This window comes from Martes martes (genome assembly GCF_963455335.1).
Source record: "Martes martes genome assembly, chromosome: 8".
Classification (NCBI taxonomy): domain Eukaryota; kingdom Metazoa; phylum Chordata; class Mammalia; order Carnivora; family Mustelidae; genus Martes; species Martes martes.
The window spans coordinates 5,430,660-5,454,477 of NC_137895.1; the positions used below are offsets into that span (position 1 = coordinate 5,430,660).

At 60.3% G+C, this 23,818-nt stretch overlaps 1 protein-coding gene across 1 annotated transcript in view; it reads left to right on the top strand.

Moving 5' to 3' along the window:
* Nucleotides 1-1,256: 1,256 nt before the first annotated feature.
* Nucleotides 1,257-23,818, top strand: part of SULT4A1 (sulfotransferase family 4A member 1) — a gene marked incomplete at both ends in the record, with an annotated part of 30,889 nt that continues 8,327 nt past the window's right edge. The window contains 4 exons of the mRNA XM_080812320.1: nt 1,257-1,425; nt 17,650-17,780; nt 18,953-19,033; nt 19,572-19,698. Coding sequence (XP_080668446.1) covers nt 1,257-1,425; nt 17,650-17,780; nt 18,953-19,033; nt 19,572-19,698 — 508 coding nt within the window. The remainder of the gene's footprint in view (nt 1,426-17,649; nt 17,781-18,952; nt 19,034-19,571; nt 19,699-23,818) is intronic.

Below are 23,818 nucleotides of genomic sequence, written 5' to 3' on the forward strand. Positions count from 1 at the left end.
TCATCTGCTCATTTTCTCCAGCCTTTGGTTAGCTGTCTGTGTCATTACCTAATCGTTAATGTCTCAGGTGCTTGGGTTGTCCTCTTCCGTTTGGATAAAGACACCCACAAGCCTCCAGAGTCAAGGTTAATTCCTCTTCCCTCCTTCTGTCCACTGCGTACACATGGCCCGTGCCCCCCGGCTCACGTGTGTGTGTGTGTCTACGCAAGTACATCATTCCAGAGCAAGAGAGAGAGGAAGTAGGTCCTGCCCACCTGCCTTGCTCAGGATTCTTGCTGGTATAGTCGTCTCTGCGTCCTCTCAGCTATAGTGCCTAGGCGTAGAGATTATCATTCCCTTCCCACAGTGGAGGTCATCTAGACTCAGAGAATTAGACCCGGATCCTACTGTTTTCATCTTTGTGTTCCCCCAGCCCCAAGCATGTGGTAGGTGCTTCGTACACGTTTGCTGAGTGAATGACTGGATGGACTAAAACCCCTTTAGAAATCATTTGTTCTTGAACTGCAGAATGAAAAAAAAAAAGTGCCTTATTAAATGCAGATTTGGAGGCGCTATCCCGACAGTCTGTCTCTTGAGGTCTGGGGTTGGCCTTGGAACCTGCAGTTAACACCCCCCCCCCCCTTTCCGCCCGCGGGATATTATGAAGCGTGTTCTTCGTCGCACCCATCACCACCTGAGATTATCTCGGTTACTGGCAAATGTAAGCTCCAGGAGAGCCGGGCTTTTGCCCGATGTAGCTCGGGAACCTGGACCAGTGCCTGGCACGGATCAGAGGGTCCCTAAGTACCTGTTAGATGAACCTTTAAGGTCCCTTCTCGCGGGAGCGCTCGTGAGCCTGCAGAGCGCTCGCGGAACGACGGCGTCCGCGGGTGGATGAGTGAACGCGCGACGGCGGGGGACGCGGACTGCGGGCGCGAGGGGGGCGGCGGCCAGGGGTCCCGTCCGCCGCAGGGCGCGTAAACGGCGGCCCGGTGCCGCGCAGGCCCGGCCCGGAGGCCCCGCGACGTCACGTCTGCGGAGGGCAGCCGGCGCGCGGCGGGCGGGGCCATGACGTCATACCGCGGAGCGCCGGCGGGGCGGGGCGCGGGCCGGGCGGCGCCGTGACGTCACGCCTGCGGAGCGCCGCGCGGCGGCTGGGGCGGCGGGCTCGGGCGCGGGCGCGTGCGGGGTGCGGGCGCGGGCGCGGGGTGCGGGCGCGGGCGCGGGGCGGGCCGGGAGCGGGCGGCGCGGCTCCGGGGCCGGGCGGCGGCGGCGGCATGGCGGAGAGCGAGGCCGAGACCCCCAGCACCCCGGGCGAGTTCGAGAGCAAGTACTTCGAGTTCCACGGCGTGCGGCTGCCGCCCTTCTGCCGCGGGAAGATGGAGGAGATCGCCAACTTCCCGGTGCGGCCCAGCGACGTGTGGATCGTCACCTACCCCAAGTCCGGTGAGCCCTGCGCAGACCCCGCCCGCCCCGCTCTGCGGCGCGCCGGCGCCAGGGGCCTCCCGTCGGGGGCGGGGACGGATCATCCCCGGGCGGGGTGGGGGTGGGGGTGGGGGTCGGCCGGCATTTGGGGAAACCAAGGCCGGAGACCTTCCGAGGTGGGCCCGGCTGTCCACGGCTGGACTGGACCGTGTGTCCTGGGGATGGAACCTGTTAGGCCGGAGCTTCCAGGACAGGCCCAGGGCCGGTCGCTACCCCTCCCTGCAGCCCCTCCCGTTACCCAGCTGGCTGTGTGACCTTGGGCAATCACTTAACCTCTCTGTTCCTGGGCCAGGTTCAGCGTTTGTTGAGTGCAAAGTCTTGGTGATCATTTGGGAAGGGGGCTAAAACGGGCGTCAGGGCGTCCCTCATTTTCTGCGTGGGCACCGGGTGGGGGATGGGATCGGCCATGCATGCCCGGTGTTCCCTTGTTTCAGGGCCGGCCCCCATCACTCAGGTAGCGTCAGGCAGGACCCAGGGCATTCATATTTCCCAGCATTAACTGACCTCATACTCGTGATAGTCATAGTCGTGTAAGGTAGAGACGGCCATTTTCACTTTACAGTCTAGGCAGTGAGGCTCAGAGAGGGGCAGTGGTTTGCCCAAGGTCACACAGCTGATAACTGGCAGAGCTGGGATTTAAAGCCAGGCTGGTCTGCCCAGGACTTGATGTACGAGATCATCATGTGGTGTCTCTTCTGAGGTTTGCAGGGGAAAGAGGCCGCTTCCCTGTTCTTGGAGCACACCTGAGGGTTTCCCTTGTTGCCACTGTGTTGGAGAAGGAGGGAGAGACACTTGGATCCAGACTGGGCCGTGTGTCTGTAGCTGGTCTAGACGGTGGCCAGCCTGGAGGTCCTGTTGGCTCAGCAGCAGTGCAGCTTGCTGGAAGAGCTGATTGCCAAGGTCTCCCAGCTGTTGCAGGGTCCTAGACTCCTGAGGGGTAGGCCTGATCCTCTGAGGAAGGTTGAGGACGGGGCCTCAGCGTTGGGTGGGATGAGTGTTGGTGGGGGAGGGGAGCTTGAAGAAGTCTGAACGTGCTGCCAGGCTGTCCTTGGGAAGGGGGAAAGTGAGGAGATGCACACAGGACTCTTGCCGTAGCGAGGGGCTTTCCTTGTGCAGCAGCCCCACAGCCCCAGGGGTATGGGGGACTCAGCATTTTCCCTTCAGAGCCATAGATCTACAGCTGAGACCCCCAGCTGGGTGTGGGACTGTGCTTTGGACCCACGTTAAAAGCGAGAGCAATCATCTCATGTCAGTATAGGACAGGGTTTGCCTCCAAATGAATTGTGAAAAACTTGGTTTGGGGAGAGATTTAGGATTTTTGAATTGCAGATGAGGGGTTCTGCTTCGTGTACCTTCCTCCATTTTATGAAGTTAAGAAGCTGGTGGGGGAGGAGGCACGGGCCCGAAGCCTCACTTGGAAAGCCGTGTACTTGGGGCTCGTGGGGCTGCTTTAGAGGGACCCTCCATTGGGGACCCTGGTGTGGTTTTGCAGGGACCTTTCTGGGCACCTCGATGAGGAATGAGGTGTTAGTTTAAGGAGGTTTTCTAGATGACCCAAGCTCAAATCTGGTTGGTAACTTACATCTTGCAAAGACAGATGAAAGCACACTCTAACCTTTTTATTAAGAAGAATAAACAGGGCTCTTTCCCTTGGTGACAGAAAACCCAATGGTGGCCTTGGGACCCTCGTGCCTTGTGTGAGATTCCTGCAAGAACCCCAGAGAGCCACCTCTTTAAAGCTTAAAAAAAAATTCCCAGCAGCCCTTATGGCCTTTCCAGGCTCTTAGCAGTGCCTCTGAGGGCTTTCATTCTCCCCACCCCACAGTTCCTGAAGTTTGTTAGGTGAAATGAGCAAGGGGGTGGAGCACAGGTCTCCAAGTCTGTGGTGAAGATTTTTCTCTCAATCAGAGAAAAGGGCCCTGGAAGTCACTGCCAGGGGCCTCTGCCGGCAGGAAGGGCCAGTTCCAGTAAGCTGTTGCCTTTGGGCGAGGCTGAGCCCTGGTTTCTTCTGCCATGAAAGTGGCAGCTGAAATTGCGCAGTCTTGGGTCTTGGGGGCCGTTTTCTTGAGCCCAGGCTGACTGCGGCGCAGGATGGACCCGGAATGCTTTAGGACTAGGTGAGCAGCCACTTACAGAATCCTGCAGGCCAAGTACTTTGCCCCCTTTGGAGCTGTGGTTTCCGCAGGGACAGGGGAGACTGCCTTACCACCTCGCTGGGCAGTGATGCGCGATCACCCCCTGCCTGTGCCAGCTGCATGGCGAACACGGGAAGGGGTCCTGTCATTCGCGCTGGCCTTCCCTCCCTGCTGTGCCCACTCGCTTTTCTGTGTGCTGGGGCTGCAGAGCAAAGTCCCGCCTGCCGCCCGCCCTCAGTGAGCTCACCGTCTGCTGGGGGCGCGGTGCCAGGATCCGGACAAGTAGCCAGGGCTAGCAGAGGCCCCAGAGGGAAACCGCAGGCCCCTTGGGTTTCCAGTGCCCAAGTCTGAGAGATTGGAATGACCTTGCAAGTGGTCAGAGCCGGAAGGGCTTGTAGAGCCCCTTGTCCTCTCCCCACTGCCCCGCTGATGGGGAACAGGGGTTCAGGGGGCTGGAGCGTCTCTGGTGGTAGATCCTGTTTTCCCCCCAACGCTCCGCTATGCTCTAGAAGCATTTTCTTTGTTTCTGACATCTCAGCTCAGGGGACAGGTCAGGACTGCACTGCCCACTCTAGGAGCCTCTGGCCACATGTGGCTTTTTAAATTCAGTGAGTCGAGATGAAATGTAAGTCGAAATTCAGTTCCTCAGACTCTCCGAGTCTTGGGTGCTCAGTAGTCACATGTGCCCGTGGCTGTCATGTTGGACTACAGGGACGTCAGGGACTTCCATCGAGGCTGAAAGTTCTTGCGGATGGCACCCGTTCAGACTGTGTTGCAGATACTGGGAACCCACTGTGCCTTCTGGGGACGACTATTGTCTTTATCTCCATCCTGGTGTATCATCATTCGTTCTTATAGCCTCTTTGATCCAAGGTGGTCGTGGTGTTAAATCGGCTCATCTGTGGGAAGGTCTCAGGACTGTCTGGCTGGGTGATGGGGATCACCGCTGGTGTTTTTGCCAGCAGGTTCCCTGTCCCCAAAGTCACGCACCATCAGCTTGGGATACGCTCCTTGCCTGGGCCAGAGCGCCCGCCTCCTGATGTCGGTTTCCTTTCCCGCCCTGAAGGGCATTCACACTCTCCAATCACTGGTTAGGAGGGAAGAAGTGAATCACCGCTGACGGGTGAGAGCCCCTGGGTCCTGCCCTGTCCCCGTTCCTGGGTGACCTCGGTTTGCCCATGAAACATGAGGGGTTTGGACCTGATGGACTCCCTTGAGTCTTAATTGTTAAGACGGCCTGGGGTGGGGCGGCTAGAGGGAGACCCTCGGGTCCCAGGCAAGGTGGATGACTTCCTTTTCTTTATACGTGCGTGTCACCATGCCTAGGAGAGGCCGGTTGAGGAGTGTTGCGAATGTGGTGACACTCTCCTCAAGGAAAGGGGGTGACATTAGGAAGCCGGGCTCCTGAGGCTGAAAGCTAACTGACAGGGTCATGTCAGGGGCCCAGGAAGGAGGATCACTGGAGGACTGCATGGAGGTGGTCGCCTGGGACCTTGATGTGAGGCGGGGTGGGATTACAGATTTCAGCCCCAATCCCAGTGTCTGCCTCTCTTGAGCCTCCGAACAACCCTGTGTTCTTGTGGTTGTTTCCATTTTGTAGATCGATACAGGTCCAGTGAGGGGAGTGGGGGGAGGGGTGGACCCAGCCTCTGAGCGGGCAGGGCAGTTTTTACTTGTAGATGGTGGCGGTGAACAAGCCCCAGAAGAGTGGGAGGAGAGATGGGGGGATGGGCACCCGCATTTGCCAGCACCTGTTCGGGGCCAGGTGGGTCCCAGGTGTTTACGTGCAGCATCTCGTTTCATTTTCCCACCGCCCGGGGAGGAGGGTGTTCACGGCCTCAGTGCGTGGACCGGGGACTAGTGCTCTTGCACACAGCGGCGGGTGGCCCGCATCCCGGAGGAGAGGGCAGAGGTTTGAAGTGTGTGAGGGGAGCTCTCCTTCCGGAGTCGCTGTGCCGTTCCTCTTCCCTTCCCCCCTTCCCTTTCTGTCCTCCTTCCTCTGCTCCTTCCCTTTGCTCTCATCCCGACTGTCTGCACATAATGCAGGGGTCTTGGGATCGGGGAAGAGGGTGGCATGTCCAGGCTCCTGGATTGGCAAGGGGGACCCCGGTCCTTAACGCCGCAGGGGCTTGGAGGAGAAAGCCTGAGGACGCGTCCCCAGGGCTCTGGAGAGCGGAAGGAGCAGGGGCCTCTAGGAGGAGTGTCTTCTGACCCCAGCAGACTGGGAGGAGATCCTGGTGACCCCCCAGCGCCAGGGTCTTGTCCTGATTCCTTATTCCTCCTCGACAGGGACAACTTCTGCCTCTCCTCTGCACACACCTTGTGATCCGTATCCGCTGCTCTGTCCCCTCCCTGTCCCCACTGCTGGGGAACCAGGGCTCCCAGGGCCTGGGGATTTCTGGGAAAAGCAGTAATTAGATCCTTTTTCCCCTCCAGCCCTCCACTGCTAAGAGTATTTTCGCGTTTCTGGCATTTTCGCTCAGGTGACGGGTTAGGACTGTGCCGCCCACTTCAGTAGCCTCTGGCCACATGTGGCTTTCTGAACTCGATGAGTCAAGATGAAATGCAAGTAGGAATCCATTCCTCAGTAGCATTTGCTGTGTCTCAGGTGCTCAGGAGCCCCACGTGGCCTGTGGCTGTCCTATCGGGCTGCACCTGGTAAGCTCAGACGTGTCTCCCCCCGCCCCTCCCGCCCCTGCTCCAGTCGTGGGCTTTTTCCTCCCTCACCTGGAACACTGCTTGGCCTCCCCTCTTAGTTTACCTCTTCCTCGGCAGCTGGAGGGACCTCTTAGAAGCAAATCCGGCCTCGGTCGCTCCCTCATTAGACCTTCACTGCCTCTTCTTTGCCTTCAGGCAGCATTGAACTCCGTAGCCTGTCCTTCTGGGACCTGGGACCTGGGACCTGGGACCTGCCCTGTGCTTCCTCCGTACTTGCCGGCGGCAGGAACCGGCGGAACATGCCCAGTTCTTTCTTTCTTGCCTTTGCTCCTGGTGTACCCTTCCCGCCCCCTTCCTTCTCCTCCTTCCTCTCCCCTCTGATGACCTGATGAGTTCTTCTCATCTTCACGATGCTGCTCATCCCGTAAGCATGGGACCAGCCATCCGTCCTCCCGGGGTCCCCGTCCTGGTACTGTTCAGCCGTGTCACCCGGTCGTCTTCTGGCTTACATAGCGTCTGTGGACGAGTTGGCTGTAATTCTTTGTTCCTTTGTGGGGTGGGTCTTTTCTCTTCAGAGCACCTTCAAGATTTTCTCTTTGTCTTTGATTTTCTGCACATTGAACAAGATGTGTCCAGGTGTCTGTTTTTTTGATTATCCTGCTTGGGGTTGTCTGAGCCTCTTGGATCTGTGGTTTGTTGCCTTTCATTATTTTTTTTTAACATTTTAAAATTTAAATCTAATTAATTAACATATAGTGTATTACTGGTTTCAGAGGTACAGGCCTGTGATTTATCAGTTTTATATAACACCCAGTGCTCATTACATCATGCGTTCTCCTTAATGCCCGTGCCCCAGCCACCCCGTCCCTCCACTCCCTCTCCCCTCCAGCAACCCTGTTTGTTTCCTCCGATTAAGAGTCTCTAATGGTTTGTCTCCCTCTCTGGTTTCATCTTGTTTTATTTTTTCCTCTCTTCCCCTTGGATCCTCTGTTTTGTTTCTTAAATTCCACGTATCAGTGGGATCATATGATAATTGCCTTTCATTGTTTTGGAAAAAGTCTCAGTTATTAGCTCCTCAAATATCTCTACAGTCCTGTTCTCTCTCCTTCTGAGATTCTGGTTATATATCTGTGAGATCAGTATTATCCTACAGCTCTTGGATATTTTGTGTTTTTTTCCCACTCTTTCTCTATGTGATTGTGCTTGGGAAATTTCTGTTGACTATTCAGTTATTCAGGTCAACTGATTTTTTCCCCCACTATGTCAGAGCTACAAAGTCAGGTCTGTGAGACATTCAGAAGCATTCCACATTCCTGTTTCTGTGATTTAATTTTTTCTCTACCATTTCCACTTCCAGTTTCCATGTTGCTGCCAAAATATCCTGTCTGTTCAAGCATGTTGTCCACATTTTCCATGAAGTCCTTTAACATATTAAACAGACTTATTTTAAATTCTCTCGAGTCTGATTGTGTCGATTGATTTGTCTCTTGACCTGTAACAATTCCTTTTTCTGGCCTTTTTTTTAACGAGTAGTCCTTTTTGATCGAATGCTGGACATAGTGTACTGACTTTGGAGATGAAGGTCAGTTGCATTTATGCTTGGAAATGGGCCTGCCTTTTTTTGCCAAGCCATTAGCTTGGAGGGGGAGTCAGTCTGGTATGAGTTGGGCTATATTTGGGTTCTGTGGTTGCTCTGGTTGCTTGAACGACCACTCGTTTTAATTCCGGTCGCATCACCTTGTGCTTAGCATGGGCTGCGCTTTTGGAGGGTCTTTCCTCATTGTTCCTGACGCACACATGCTTGTCCCCACACCCTTGTCCCTCCCCCAGGGGTGGACTGTTGTTATTTGTGACTCTGATTTGCTGCCTTAGAGAGGAAGGGTTTCGAGGGGGAGGGCCTACCCCTCGGGGATTTCTGCCTCTTGGCTGCCCTGCGGCTTCGGCTCTCTGATGCGCTTGGACTCGGGTGAGGATCTTGTGGCTCCAGCCTTTGCTCGCCGGCGTAGGAGCCGCGCTCCTCCCGCTCCCTGCATCCTGGGGGAGCGGCGCTGCTTCCTTGTCTCTTGACGGTCTGATGAGGCAGGGGGCAAGCCTGCAGCTTCTGGAATGTCGGACAGGGCGCCTCATGGCACGATGCTCTGTTGTTGGTAGGGAGCAAGGACCCAGCACAGGCTTCCGAGGTGCATTAAGGCAAGCAGAGGGGCGGTTGGGAGTTGGAAACGTCCCCAAGGTGCGCTCTGCTTGGGTCTTGGAGAGCCCGGAGCAAGGGTCAGAGTGGGGAAGTGAGGTGGGAGGGGGTCTCAGGAGGTGAGGGGGGAGATGGTCTCAGGACTGGTGCCCTTGTGGGTCCTGGGGCTCCCTGCCTGCTGGGGCCTCCAGATGGTGTGGAAGTGCCCTGGGGGCTCCCTCGGGGGGCGGGAGGGTGGTGCCCAGCGGCCAGCTCCTGTCCGTCAGCGGGAGAGGGTGTTGAGTGCGCTGGCTCCTGGCCCTTTGCGGCCTCCTCCTCCAGGGGCTGAGCAAGAGGCAGGCACAGTGCTTGCAGGTGATGTCCAGGGTGGCTGGGCACCGAGAGGGTCTGCTGGAGGAGGGGCAGGTTACAGACACCCGGGCCCAAGTCTCGGTTTGGGGTGAAGCCCTCACCCTTTCTGTGTCCTGCTCTTTGAAGTGGGGGTGATGGGCTCCGTCTCGCTGGGCAGTGGGGAGGATGGCATGAGGTATTGTGCCTGTAGCGCCCTGCGAGGACCTCGTACCTTGTTAGCCCTTGTTTCACTTGTCCCCTCTTTCACACGCATTCCACCTGGAACATTCTGTGCTTGTTGCCGTGTAAGAGCCCATCTGGACTTGGTGCCTTAAAACCAGACTGATACTGTAGCTTAGTGTCTGCTGTCCCTGACCTTGGGTACCACCCCCCACCCCGGGGTGGGGTGTCTGTGGGTCAAGTGGAGGCTTCGGACAGGGCTGTACGACCCTCCTCCAGGTGATGCTTCTCCCAGCGCCGGGACCTGCAGGCCAGCCAGGGAACGGCCCTCTCCTGGGGCTGGTGGAAGCACAAAGGAGCAAGTAGAGTTTTGGGGCTTCGCGTCCTGCATTGGCCCTGGCAAGTGGCCTGTTTGTGCCCAGTGTCACAGAGCTAGGTGCTGCTTGCTTACAGCGCAGAATGTGGACGGGACACGGTGGAGGCGGGGGGCCCTGCTGCTGTGCCCAGATGCTTTTCTAGCTCGAAGCGCAGGAGAGTGTCATGCTTGGAACCTGAGAGGTGGAGGTGTGCTGGCCATGTCCAGCCCCCCAGACTTGGCGGGAAGAGTGAGGCTGGGCATCTGGGCCCCAGATTCGAGGGGCCTCCTCCGGCAGGGACTGTGGCCGCCTGGTTGTCTGAGGGCTGGGTGTGCTGCGGCCACTTGACGTCATCTCCATGGGAGGGGGTAGTGCTGCTCAGCCTCCAAGTCTGTGTCCCCTTGGTGTCTAGCGGGGACCCAGATGCTGGCATGTGGGCCTAGAGGCCAAGTTTCCACAGTGGTGGGGGGGGGCCCAGCCCCTTCCTCCCTCTGCCTCACCCTTGTTCCATCCCCAACTGTGGGGGCTCAGGGTTAGAGCTGAAGCCTGCAAGTGAGAACACGCGGCTCCAGCCCTTGGTGTGCTGCCCGCTTGCTTTGTGAGCTTTGGGGTCTGTGTGTGTGTGTGGCTTGTATGCATATGCATGTTGTGTGTCTGTGTGTGTGATTTGCATGAGTGTGGTATGTATGAATGCGGTGTGTGTGTCATGTATATGGTAGTGTGTATGAATGTGTAGTGTATGTGTGGTGTTTATCATGTGTTGGTGTGTGTGTGTGTTATTTGTGTATATGTGTGGTGTGTATGAATGTGTCTAGTTTGTGGTGTGTATGAATGTGTATAGTTTGTGGTGTTGTGTATGTATATGGTGTGTGTGTGGTGCGTATGAGTGTGTGTGGTACATATGAATGTATATGGTGTGTGTGTCATGTGTATCTGTCATGTGTATGAGTGTGTATGGGGTTTATGTGTGTGTGGTGTGTGTTTTTACAGGTCTATGGTGTGTATGAGTCTGTGTAGCGTGTATGTGTCATGTGTGGTGTGTATGAGTGTGTGTATTAATGTGTCATATGTATGTGGGTGTGTCATGTATGCATGTGGTATGTATGCGTGTATAAGTGTGGTGTATTGTATGAGTGTGTGGTGTGTGTGTGTGAATGTGATATGTGTATGAATGTGTATGTCATGTGTAGGTGTGGTGTGTATGAGTGTGGTGTGTGTGTGATGTGTGTGATGTGTGTGTGTGGCACGTGGGAGGAACCACTTGGTTCTGGATCAGAGTTTAGGGTTCTGGGTTCATGGCTGCTGGTGTCTGTGGCCTGGGGCAGTTCATCTCTGAGCTGGTTCTTGGTGTGTGAAGTCCGATGATGGTGACCACCTAGGGGCTGGTGACAGTCGAATGAGGACATGGCTGAGTTGAGGTGACCGTGCCCGGGACACTGAGCACCATGCCGCTGTCTCTGACGTGACTGCGGCGCATGTATGAGCCGCGCCCATCTGCAGCCGAGGGACTGCGCTCTGGGGCGCTGCAGATGCCCGCGTGTCCGGGGGCTCCCAGGAGAGCCAAGAGGGCCCAGGTGGAGTCTCTCGGCACGGGGGACAGGGGCTTCCCCGGTGGTAGATGGGCCTGCTCTCCTCTCTCTTCTGAGGGGGTGCCTGGAGGCCATAGGGCCTGTGCGGAGAGAGCAGCTCCCACGCCTGGGGCAGGACCTACGGGAGCTGGGGGCCTGGATGGCCTGGGCCTGCTCTGCGGCCGCAGCTTCACACGCTTGGCTGTCGCTGTTTCTGTAACACGTCGGGCCCGGCTGTAACACGTCACTGTCCGGTGACACCAGAATTCCTGTGTGTGCATTCGGGGGAATGGCACGCGTCACACACATGGGCTCATCTCTGCTTCCTTTTAAGACCTCACTGCAGACGGTCAGGGAGTAGGAAGGTCTGCAACCCTCAGAGAGGGAGGGACAGTGACTTGGGATTTCGAACACGTGCAGATCCCACGGTCAGACGCGGTGGCTGAGCGTGAACCAACCTAGCAGGCGGAGAGCCAGGACGCCGGCAGCCGGAGGGCCGCAGGCACACCAACAGTTCCCGCTGGGGGACCCCAGCAGCGGGGGGCACCTGACACCTCCGAGGGTGGCAGTTGTGATTGGGGGCAGACGACAGGAGGCCGTTGCAGGCACGTTTCTTTCTTTTTTTTTTCTTTTTTTTTTTTGAGATTTTATTTATTTGACAGAGATCACAAGTAGGCAGAGAGGCAGGCAGAGAGAGAGGGGGAAGCAGGCTCCCTGCTGAGCAGAGAGCCCAATCCGGGGCTCGATCCCAGAACCCTGGGATCATGACCTGAGCCAAAGGCAGAGGCTTAACCCACTGAGCCACCCGGGCGCCCCCACAGGCACGTTTCTTTGGGGAATTTGATCCGGGGAGGCTGCGGACTCGGGGATGTCGAGCACAGTTCTCGGCTGGGATACGGTGCCAAGTCAGAAGCGGGGGTCACCTGAAAGCTAGGTTCCCAGCCCCCTCCCCTGCTTGGCTCCCAGGATGCAGGTGGACCCCCAGCGCAGGGAGCGGATGAGCTATAACGATTCCCTCGGGCTCTGCCGGGAGATGCCCAGGCGAGGCCGCAGTCAGCAGGCCTTGCCCCCCACAGATGGCTGTGTTCTCCAGGGGCTCGTGCTCACCTGCCGATGGACTCAAGGTCACCAGGTCTTCGTCTCCAAAACGAGGGCAGAGACCTGCAAAAACAAAAGGCGGGAGAAAAGAGCTTGGAGGAGTCCAGGGCGGTGCATGGAACAGGAGAAAACCCAAGACGGGGGACCCCCGCGCTCCTGGCTCTGGAGAGCTGCCTCGAGAGTGAGGACACGGTGCCTCCCTGCAGAGACGACTGGCCAGAAAGGAGCAAGGACAGGTCAGGACAGAACTCGGGATGAAGAGGACAGCCGTTGAACGTTCTGAAGACTCAGTTGCCAGCTTTGGATGGCCACGTGGAGGAAGTATCTTGGGAAGTAGGAGAAAAGGTTTTATGAAACGATGGCAGACAGGAGCCAAGAGATAAGAAAATGGGAGGATCCCGGAGCTCCAGGAAGAGAACAGTATGGGGGGGAGAGAGTGAGGGAAACGGGGATGTCGAGAACACGAGGGCGTGAGCTGGAGCCCCCCGAGGAGCCGGCAGGACGGAGCTGGTCGGAGCACGCTGCCCTGCGGTCTCGGCATCTCCAGAGGCGAGACGGGCCGCGCTCGGAGGACCGGGCAGCGGGCGCGCCTCGGTCCCAGCACGAGCAGCTGGGGGGTCGGGACTGTGGAGCGCGGGTCTGGGGAAATGCTCCGTGGCCCGGGATTCTGAACGCAACCAACCAAGCTGCCGGCCACGAGTGAGGTAGACGCGGATGCTTGCCTGCTCGGCCCCATGCTCAGGAGGCGTCGGGAGGCTGGGCTCCGCCAGCACGTGGCAAGACCCCAGCGAGGGGCACACGGAGAGGGGACGCGGTGCTTCCAGGCCCAGGAGATGGCGGGCGGACCGTGGTGGAGAGCAGAGGGGGCAGGGGGGAGTTCAGCGGAACAGAGAGCATCCCAGAGGGCAGGCTGCCGAGTCGGGGAGAGAATTGCTGGCGGCTACAAGGAAAACAAAGCAAGTAAACAGAGGCAGTGATTTACTCCAGGAAAATGAGTCTTGTACAAGAAAGTAAGTGTAATCCCTACACGGAGTACTTTGAGCAAAACACTCGGTTAAACTCCCAAGTAAGCCCAAAACTCCTGCTCTGGGTACACTGGGAGGAGGGAAGCGTGTGTGAGCGGACTTGGCCGATCCTTGTCTGCCTCTAATGAGAATCCGTAGACTGGAAACTAGACCGTGAACGAACTATCCAAGCACGTTAGAAGTTTGAGGGTAAGAGAAGCCCAACCGAGAGTTTGCTCTGAGTGGGACTGGGGGTGGGGAGGAGAGCTGGATTTTCTGTGACTCGCCTTCTAGTACTCTGTGAGTTTTTAAACAAGGTATATGCGTGGCTTTAGTCAAAGAATGCCGCAGGGTCCCAGCCCCAGGATCCTGGCGGCTTCGGGCCCAGTGCTGACGGGTTCTGGCCACCAGAGTTCTGGTGGGAGTTTTGATGGGCTCCACCCCCGTGTTGTGACAGGCGGACCCTTGATTTCGGGGGAGTTCCGCCTAGAACGTCAGTGGCTTCTGAGGAGTCCGGACCCAGAGGCCCAGCGTCAGGAGGCGCTGCCGCTGCCCATGGGAGCCGTGATTTGGCTGGAGTCAGCAGAAGCCCTTCTGGAAAGGATCGTCCGGTCGACTTGAAAGCGGAGCCGTCGGAGAGCGCGTGGATTGTGTTTCTGCCCAGGAAGGCAGCGCTGCCCCGCCAACCCTCCTGGTCTCCGGCTGGAAGGCCTGGCTCTCCTCCGTCTCACCTTGGGTTTGCCAGCGGGCGGTGGGCTCCTGGTGCAGGCTTCCTCCCGCACCTGCCTCCCCCGCTGGCCTCAGACGACAGTGGGAGGGTTGGGGGTGCTGAGGCCTCTCTTCTCCCCCACCTGCTCTAGTATGCCCTGGCCCAGTGGCCACAGGAGCGGGGGTGCTTCTGGCCTGGATGTGCCCCCGCAGCCCCTCCCCACCCCCGCCTCCGTGCTGGCTCTCCATGGGGCTGGCTTCCCTGCCCTCATGTTTGCTGGGCGCGCTCGGAGGCCCCGGGGCTGGGGTGGGCACAGGTGGGGACCTGCAGACTTGGGGCCCCACTCCGGAGGAGCACTCCCCTTCCCAGCTCGCTGACCTCAGGCTAGTAGCCCAAACCAGAGACGCTGCAGCCTTATGGGCACAGGCGGTGCTCCCAGGTCGTCCTCCTGACCTGTACAGGAGCTTCCCACTCCCCCGCCCGGTGTCACCTGTTGCCCGGGATGTAGCTTGGACATGAGGGGCCCGATGGCTTGCGTCCCTTGTTGGGATGAGGGTGGCCTGGATGGGCAGGAGGCTGTGCTGTGTGCTCGTGTGCACGCAGGCCTGCTAAGTGGAGCCTGTCGCGGCCTTAGGAGCTCAGAGAGGCGCTCATTTGGCTTGGAGCTGCTCACTTCATGGCCGTGCCCCCAACAGCCCTGTGAAGAAGGGGGGAGCATTGTCACATTTTTGAGGGGGGGAGGACTCCCAGGGTGGCTCTCGGCGCAGGCCGGTTGAATGAATAAAGGGGCGGATGAAGGGATAGCCCTTGAATGGCCGCCACCAGATCCTAAGGGAGGACTTTGACCTAAGTCCCTTGTGGGAGATACTCAGCCCCACTGAGTGGGGGTGTCCGCAGCCGGGCAGGGGAGGGCTGCGGCAGGGGAGAGCTGCCCCAGTTGTGAGGGACGTGTGGATGGCAGTTGTGGACGCAAGCCTGCAAGATGAGTCCCGTTTCCCAAGTGGGTGGGGGAGATCCTAGGGTCTCGTTCATGTGTCGGGCCTGTGTACTTACTGAGCAGCTACTGAGCGCCGGGAACCGTGTGGGGAACGTAATGTGAGTGCAGTCAGTAGAGTAACGGCCCCAAGCCATCCACGTTCCGATGCACAGACCTGTGAGTAGTTCACCTTTTGTGGTGAGGAGGATGGAGGTTACCAGATTGCTCCCGGGCGGGAGGTTGTCCTGGGCTCTGGGTGAGCTCACTGGGTGTGCCCACACTGGTTACCTACGGAGGAGGAAGGAGGCGAGGTGACATGATGTGGTGACAGCCGGAAACGGCGAGAGAAGGACTTTTCCCCTGGAGTCTCCAGCGGGGAGTGGTGGTGCCTGCACCCTGGTTGGAGCCCACTGTGGTCTGTGTTGGCCTCTGATGTCGAGCTGTGGGACAGTAACTGCCGTTTGAAGCCACAGCAGCCCTAAGAACGAAGATGTAACTAAGACGTGTTCTCTGTCCCTATGAGCCCCCCGGTCATGCCAGTGCGCCAGATGTGGTCAGAGCAGAGGCACAGGGTGCTGTAGGGTGGGAGAGGGCTACAGATAAGACACAGGGCGTCTGGGAAGGCCTCTGGTAGCAGCGGCTCAAAGACCATGTTGGTCAGGCAGGAGGGCGGCCTGGTGAAGCCTTGGGCCACGGGGGTGCTGAGTTGTAGGAGGAAGGGAAGACCCGGCCACAGCCCAGAGAGCCGGAGGGGTGGAGAGAGGAGAGGGGCCAAGAGCCGCCGGGACATAGCAGGTAGGGACATGGGTGGAGGGGTCCCTGCAGCCACCGAGGGGCCGACCGGGCTCACGCTGATATCCAGGCACCACCAGGGTGGCGGCAGTGGACGTGGAGAACAGAGGCCCACAGGGAGAGGCTGGGGTGCGGCTGGCGCCTGGTACAGACCCTTCTGGATGGCGAGCCTGGTTACGGTGACCCGTCAGTGCCCTTGTCATCATCCTCTTCAGCTGGTTTTTCTCCTGTGATCATTCTGTCCCGTCTTGCTAGCTGCAGAGGCCAGGGGCTGCCCGCTGTCCTCGTCCCGTGTGTCCCGTTGGCCGCCCCAGTGCTGTGGCTCATGCTGAAGGCCAGGCCGAGTTGCTCGAGCAGGAAGAGGACATGGACGGGCTGGAGGGGGCCGTGGGGGACAGGCCAGCAGTGGGGCAGGTGGGGAGCTTCCTTGGGCTCTGAGGAGGCTGGTCTTCCGGCGTGGGTACTTAGTGGAGGTGAGGAAGGGGCGTGTGGAGCTGATGGGTCACCGACAACGTCAGGTGGTAGTAACGTGCAGAGCGTCTGTCTGGGTCATTGCCTGTGAGGGCTGCAGGGCTGGGGTCAGGGCCACTAAGGACGGGTCCTGAGGCTGTCCCTGGGAGAGGCCTGCTTTGGGAACTCTGCCCACAGTCTGATTTCGGAGGGCAGGTGCCCCGGGCCGTTGGGTGAACAGACCTCGCCAGGAGGAGTAGGGTGGGAGCCGCATGCTGGCCGTGTGCCCCGGGACACAGTTTGGCCTCAGGCTCCTCATCTGTAAATGGGGGTGATGGTCACCACCTTTCAGGCTGGTGGGAGGATCCCATGGCTAATAGGTAAAGTCATTTCTGTTTGAATTAAAAAAGCCACCACACTGTTTTCTTCAGTTTCTTTGCTCCAAAGCTGCCTCCCCCAGGAAGTCTTCCTAAATCAACTTACCGTCTTCTGATTGCTCAGCAACCAAGGTTCGCTTGTGCGTTCGGAAAACGGGTTGGGCACGGCCATGTGCTGGCTGGCCGTGTAGAGCAAAGAACCAGGCCCGTGTCTTTCCAGCGGGGGGGGGGGGGGTGGGCACGAAAGGAACGTGCAAGCTGTTCCTGGCCCGTCGGCGCGGTGTGGGGCCGCAGGGAGTGTGCGAGTGTCAGATGTGGCCGGCAGGGAGTCCTCACACCTGAGGGCCTGCTGGAGGGAGGAAGGGGCCCAGGCAGGCGCCGCCGATCAGATGGGGGGTGAGCTGGGCGCACTCCGACCGGCAGGGAGGCCAGTAGGAGCTCGGTGGTCGGAGAGCGGGGCAGTCAGGGGTGCCGGGTAGGGACACAGAGAGCTGCAGACAGGCCTGCAGGCCGTAGGGAAGGCCTTGCTCTGAGGAGACGTGAGGTCCCTGCGGGGTCTTCACGGACGAGGGATGCCATCTAACGTCCGCATTGGAACGGCCGATCTGCTGCTTTGAGGAAACCAGACCGGTGGGTGGGGTGAGCTGGGCCCAAGCAGAGCCCTGTGGGGGGTCTTGTGGTGCCGCCTAGGATGGAAGGGACGGCTCTTCGCTCCCCCCGATTGGCAGATCCGGGGGTTGCTGAGTGTGGGCCTGAGCAGGGCATGGGCAGGCTGGCCGTTCGTCGTGGGGGCAGGTCCGGTCCCTGGGAGGCGGTGGGCAGCGCGCGTTCCTGGGTACGCAGACGGCCAGGGGAGTGTGGAACCGTCTTTGGTGGGGGGACGGCGTGAGGCCCTCTAGGGAGCGCAAGCAGCCAGGAGGGCAGGGGTCTGAGGCGGTGTTGGGGGCCGTCAGCATTTGCAGGGTGGGGAGATGAGAACAAGCCACAGACACATCCCCCCGGAGTACATGGACCGAAGTCTGGAGGAGGTGGCCCCGGCCTGCGGGGTCTGTTTCTCCTGAGAGGTTCGGGGGGTGGTGATGGGATAGCCCTGGGCTCGCCGGTGGTGCCGTGGAGCTGACAGCCTGAGCGGCGCGGGCTCCGCACACGGGCCAGACGAGGTGCCGGGGGTTACGTTCTTCGGTGGCCTGCCTGTCCCTGGGGTGTCCTGCTCTCTGCGGCTCTGCATTTGGTGGTTGGCTGGATATGGGATGGGCTGTGGGCCTTCTGGCCCGAGTCCGGGGCAGCAGGTGCTGCCTGGAGAGTGGGGCTGGCCCGCGGGTTTCCTCTGAGTGCTGCCCCCCTGGGGGCTTCTCTCCCTCCAGGCACGAGCCTGCTGCAGGAGGTGGTCTACTTGGTGAGCCAGGGGGCCGACCCCGATGAGATCGGCCTGATGAACATTGACGAGCAGCTCCCGGTCCTGGAGTACCCGCAGCCAGGCCTGGACATCATCAAGGTACTTCTCTGGGCCAGTGGCACCCAGCCTCTAGGATTCCCTGGGGACCTGGAGTGACAGTTGCTCCTGGGGTTCAGGGGGCCCACGGTGGAGGGAGAGCAGAGAGCTGCCGATCCCCCTGGACACCCAGGTGAGAGACCGATCAGCCTGAGCCCATGCCAGTGACCCTGAGATGAGAACGGTGGGTGACATGGGTGACTTTGCAGTAGAAAGGGGGCTCCCCGCTGTGGCTCACCCCCTCTGTCAGGGGAGCGGAGGAGGATGCGATGCTACGGTAATCAGTGTCAGGAACAAAAGGGTCATTCTCCCGGAGTGCTGTCCCTCCTCGTGCTTGGGTACCGCTGAGATTCTTTGTCCCTTCCCATCCCTGTCACCTCTTAGCTTAGGCCTCCTTTCCTGCATGGACCACCTGTCCGTCTCCCACTGGATGAGCATTCTGAAGGAGAGCTCCGAGAGCGCCCCACCCCCCCATGTCATTGTTCTCAAAGTCCTGGGGCCCGTGTACCCCCGTCCCTGCCTGCACTCTGGCCTCCGGTGGCTGCTGAGCTGCACCGGCTGTTTGCTCCGTGGCGTGGAGCCGCGTGGGGCCAACCCATGCCGACTCAGCCGTGGAGCCCCCTGGGAGAGCTGTGCTGGGCGCCCACCACGGGGCACTGCTCTTGGCCCTGGGGTACAGCCGAGGACAAAACCGACAACACTGCGTTCCAGGGAGGGAGACTTGCAGGGGAGGAGCAGGGAGCCGTGGTTAAATGGTGATCAGCACTGTGTGGGGACAGCACCCAGGGCGGCCGTCCTCTCTGGGGCCCCGCTGAGTAAGGTCGTGAAACAGGGGCCACGCGGGCGAGCTGGGGCACGGGCGGTGTGGGTGCTCCAGGGGCAGCAGGAAAGCCTGAGGCCGTGGGACTGAGTCGGCAGGTGCCAGCGCGCGCCTCGGCCTCCCGTCTCCTCGGCTGCACTTCACGGCCTGGGCGGGCCCTCGGAGCAGACCCCCGGGACCGTGATTGGCCGGCTCACACTGTGGGTGCCCAAGGACAGGGACACGTCCTGTCCAGTCTGGAGGGTGGCCAGATCTCGGGTGAGAAATTTCCCGGTGGAGTGCGGGTCCTGACCGTTAGGCCGGCGAATGAGCAGCTGCGTGTCGTCTGAACGCCTCTCCCTCTGACCGTCCGCAGGAGCTGACGTCTCCCCGTCTGATCAAAAGCCACCTCCCCTACCGCTTCCTGCCCTCCGATCTCCACAATGGCGAGTCTAAGGTAACCCGCGCCCCCCCCCCCCCCCCCCCCGGCCCCTGGCAGAGCTCCCAGCAGGCAGAGCTGGTCCTGCCACACTCGGGGCTGCCGCCAGGGTTCCTAGAGGCCCGCCGTGCCGAGCACCATAGAGGCCGTCTTGAGCTTGTACCCCCAGGCTTTTGTCCACGTTTCTGATACGGGTTTTTCCTTACAGTGGAACTTGGGCTTGACCAGCCCGGGTCCGGCCTCTGTTCCTGCGTCAGGCCCCGGACCCACCGCTGCTCACGGTCTCTGATCTTCCGCGTTTTCTCAGCGTGTTCCGTTGATGAGGCCTCGATTCTCATCAACAGGGTCAGGCCCGTCGTGTTGCGGGACGGAAGTGTAATCAGACGCTCGGGCGTCGTCCCACCTGATGCTGTTAGCCAGAGGAGAACGCACCTCTGGCGTGGAGGCCACACACACCTGGGGCCTGCCTTGGGGCCAACCTTGGGGCTGGACTAGGCTGTCGGTTTACAGGGGGTCAGAGGAGCAGCGACTGAGCCACCCGTCCCTCCCACTACAGGTCATATACATGGCGCGGAACCCCAAGGACCTGGTGGTGTCCTACTACCAGTTCCACCGCTCCCTGCGGACCATGAGCTACCGGGGCACTTTCCAGGAGTTCTGCCGGAGATTCATGAACGACAAGTGTAAGTGTCTCAGCCTTCGAGGGTGGTGGGCGGGGCCGGCTCGTTCCCTGAAGCCCTGCGTGTACTCACGCTTTGCCCACATCGCCCCCAGTTTCCCCCAGGTCCCCCCTGGTCCCCCAATGAGCACGCGGCTGGGGCCCGCTGTCCCGCTGACAGGCAGAGAAGTGGGGCTCAGGGGCCCCTGGAAGCTCGGCAGGGGTCGTAGTGGGGGTGGAGGGACGCAGAGCCGGCGTCCAGCTCAGGAGCCCTTCGCTCTCACCGCATCGCTGGGCTTCTGAGAAGGTCCCTAGTTGAAAGCATTCCTCTTCCCGCCTGGATCCTGAACAGTAGAAAGGGAGGAAGGGAGAATTCTGCCGTTGGTGACAGAGGCCCACATCGGGGCTATGGCCTTGTGGGAGAGCCCCGGGGGGCCTGAGCTGTGCTCGAGGGTTGGGCCAGAGACTTGGCCCCCAGCCCCGGGCTGTGTGATGGGCAGGGGCTGCTCTGCCGGAGCTCATTCCCAAGAGAGAAGGCGAGGGAGGACCTGGCTTGCCGGGGACCCTCCCCGATCTCCCCTCTCCGGGACAGGAGCAGACTGGATCAGGGACCTGCCGAGGTGGCTCCCCGGTTGCTGTCCGTGGCTTCTCTGGCACCTTCCGGGACCCCCAGCGGCAGTTGGGTGAGGGATCCCCTGCAGGGCCAGAGAGGGGCTGCATCAGTACGGGGAGTGAATCCTGGCCCAGACGGTTTGTGTCCCAACTCGAGTCTTAGCGCTCAGCCCTGCCGTCCACTTGTGTGACCCAGTCCGAGGCTCTGCAGCGAGCCTGTGTGGCAGGAGTGGGGTGAGGTGCTTGGGCGAGCCGGGAATGCCCTGCCCCAGATGAACGCCGGGCAGCCGGACCCGAGCTGCCTCCCACACCACACGGAAGGGCGGACCCTCCCAGGTGCCACACTCCCAGGGCCCTCCGTGCCCGAGCCCCTCAGAACCTGCTTCAGCGGCACCAGGGGGAGCGTCCAGGGGTGGAGGCCACCCTGGAGCCTGCAGAAGCCCCTCTGCCCAGCTTCCCTGTCCCCCAGCCTCCCTGCCACCTGGCTCAGGCCCTTTCTGGTCTGCTGGGTGTTCGGAGTCAGCCATTGATGCGGTTTTCAAAACCATGTTCTTAAGTCCCAGTGTGTTCTGCCTCTGGAGAAGAGCGACCAGCTCGGGGCCTGCGCCCCATTAAGGAGTCGGCGTCCACCCAGTTCAAGCTGCCACCTGGTGTTGGTCTTACGTTAGCCTCTTGCTCAGGCTGGGGGAGTTCAGTTATCCTAATACAGGTCTCTTCGTGTTTTGAAGGTCACAGCCCACTTCTTGAAGGTCAAGGCCACAGGCACTTGCTGTGATCCCACCCAAGCCTCTGGACACGTGTTCTTAGCCCCCACTTTCTCTCTCCTCCCGGCGCTCGCAGCCGGTGCACCGTAACTCGGGCCCTCGGAGGCTGGCGTTCTCTCCTCCATCTGAGCATGGAAGGGGCAGTGGCCAGCCCCGTTCACTGACAGAGCGAGCTTGGAGAGAAGACGAGGCAGAGTCCGGAGAAGGGAATGAGGACCGACTCACCAACAGGCCTTTGACACAGGCCTGCCCTTGGGTGTTGTGACCTGTGCGCTTGGGGCAGGCGTGCCTGGGGCTGCATGTCCCGGTGACAGGAGTGTGGGAGACTCACCGTGTAGACAGGGTCATTCCCGGAGAGGGGGCTGAGTGAGCTGCTCTTGTCCCGGATAATCTGTTTGGATAAGCACGCTGACCTCCTACAGCAGAGGGACCCTGGTGGGCGGAGGCTGGGGGTGCCCCGGTGGGGTTCCTTCCCAGGGTGACACATCCTGAGTGGGAAGAGCAGTGTCTCCACCAGCAAGGTCTGTGGCCCTCTCTGTGCCGCTGGTCAGGGCTCAGAGACACAGGCCATTGCTGTCCTTGTGATCATTGACCCCACGGGAGTGACCACTGTCCCCATACCTCACTGAGCCCCCCACTTGTGTTCTCGTGTGTAGCGACCACTCTCCTCCACCCTCACTGTCCCCACGTCACGCTTCCTGCTCAGCCCCCAAGTCTGCCCCTGGGGGCATTGCTTGCCTGTTGTGCAAGTTTGCTCGCGCAGCCCCTTGGAACAACAGGGATTTTCTTAGCTTCTGTGTTCATGGCTGTTGGACTCCAGCTCTGTCTCAGGGCTGAGGTCACCTAGACTGTGTGCCATCCTGGACACTGACACGGGAGGCAGGTTCTCCTCTTGGGGCCTCCGTGATTATGAGCCTGTTGGTGAGTCGGTCCTCATTCCCTTCTCCGGACTCTGCCTCGTCTTCTCTCCAGCGGGGAGCCCGGCCTGGCTGTTTCAAGGCCTGCCTAGGGTGTGTGGAGTGAGTGTGATGTGCTGGGCTAGCCGAGGAAGGGGTGCCAGAAAGACCCCGGCCCAGCCACTAGACCTCTACAGTGAGGAGACCTAGGCCTCTGCCGGCCAGGATTTGCCCCGCAGGGGGTCCCAAACTAGGCCTCTTGGCTGAACCTGTGTTCTTTTCGTTCTGTCATTTCTGCCTTTCCCCCCACGCCTGCAGAGCCCCTGCTTCGTTCCTTATAAAATGTGGGTTGGGGTCTGGGTGGCCTGAAGGGGGCCTTTCTGCTGTGATCTGGTCCTTAAGGCCAGCCCTTAGCGACCCCTGGCCCACTCCTCATCCCTCAGAACCCCTTTGGGCTGTGGGCCAGGCGGCTGCTCTGCTGCCACCTGCTGGCGAGATGGCAGACTGCAGGGGCTGGCCTTGGCGGGAACTAGGTCTTAGGTTTTCTCTCATCTCTGTCGGCCTGTGAGTCTACAAGGTTCTCAGCAGCTTGGGGGCTGAGGCTACGTTCTCTGCTTGAGGTGTGGCTCTGGCAGGGGTGGTAGGTACCAGTCCCCTGCCACCCCTCGGCCTCCGTGCCCCTCCGCAGTGAGCAGGACCCAGTGTGGGTCCCACGAGAGGGAACGAGCGCTCACTTCCCTCTGCAGGCTGCACTCACGCTGTCACCGCCCCCGGCCACGCGGGGAGGCACAGGTTCTGTTGTCCCTCCGTTCCAGGAGGACGAGGCCCCGGAAGGGGAAGCAGCCTGCCCGGGTTCCGCAGCTGGGGCAGGCCTGGAGAGGCTGCGTCACCCAGAGGCTGTGTCCTCTACCATTCTGCCGTGCTCCCTCCTTCCCCTCCGATCTAGTCACTGTGCCCCGAGCCACCCTGATGGCCTCGTGTGCCTTACCCTTCTGACTCCATTTGCAACTGTCGTGCTCCCTTCAAGGTTTGTGTCCACGTGGGACGGGGCTCCCCTCTGTCCACGGTGCCTCCCTCCCAGCGCTGATCAGTCCATAGCCTCGCTGCCGGTCTCCTTGGTGATTCCCGCCAGGCCGGGAGCTCCTTGAGCCCCAGGCCACGAAGTGGGATCCACGGGCCTGGGTCTGTGAGACGGGTGGGCACCCCGGTGAGCGAGGGTGCAGGCAGTACGGCCACCGCTCCAGGCCGGCACCCAGTACCCAGCGGCTGCTTGCTGGTGCCGGGTGGGACAGGCACTGCGTGGCTGAGGCCTTCCTGTGTTTCGTGCGGAAGCCCCCTCGGGAGACTTAGCCTGCGGAGGGGGCTGAGAATCCGTAGATCGATAAAGAGTGTCTCGAAGCAGTCTGGCTACACTGCCTGGCGCGTCCCCCACCCGCCCACGTGACCCTTACCCCGACCAAAGCCCCGAGGAGTGTGGGAGGTGCAGGGCTGTGGTGTGGGGCGTGAGGCTCGAGCGTCAGGACGGAGCCCTCTGCCTCTCTGCGCCTCTGCTCCGTCCCACTTCCGCCGGCGCTGCTCCTGCCTGTGGGCCTCCTGCCTGGCAGGGCCTCGTGCTCGGGGCTCAGCGGCTCCCGCACGTCATCCCCCCCCCACCCCCGCCAGCAGCCCCGGCCCCCCCGTCTCTGTTCCCCCCGGGCTTACGCTCTTCCCGGTGACCCCGTGTCAGACAGAACGGGAGCCAAGCGGCTTCCGTCCCCCGGGTGAGCAGAGGCCTTTGCCCAATGGTCGGGGCTTCAGGGTGTGCAGGAGGTGTGTAGGGAAGGGGGCTGCGAGCTGTTGGCAGGAGAGACTTGCACGCGGCCAGGGGACGTGG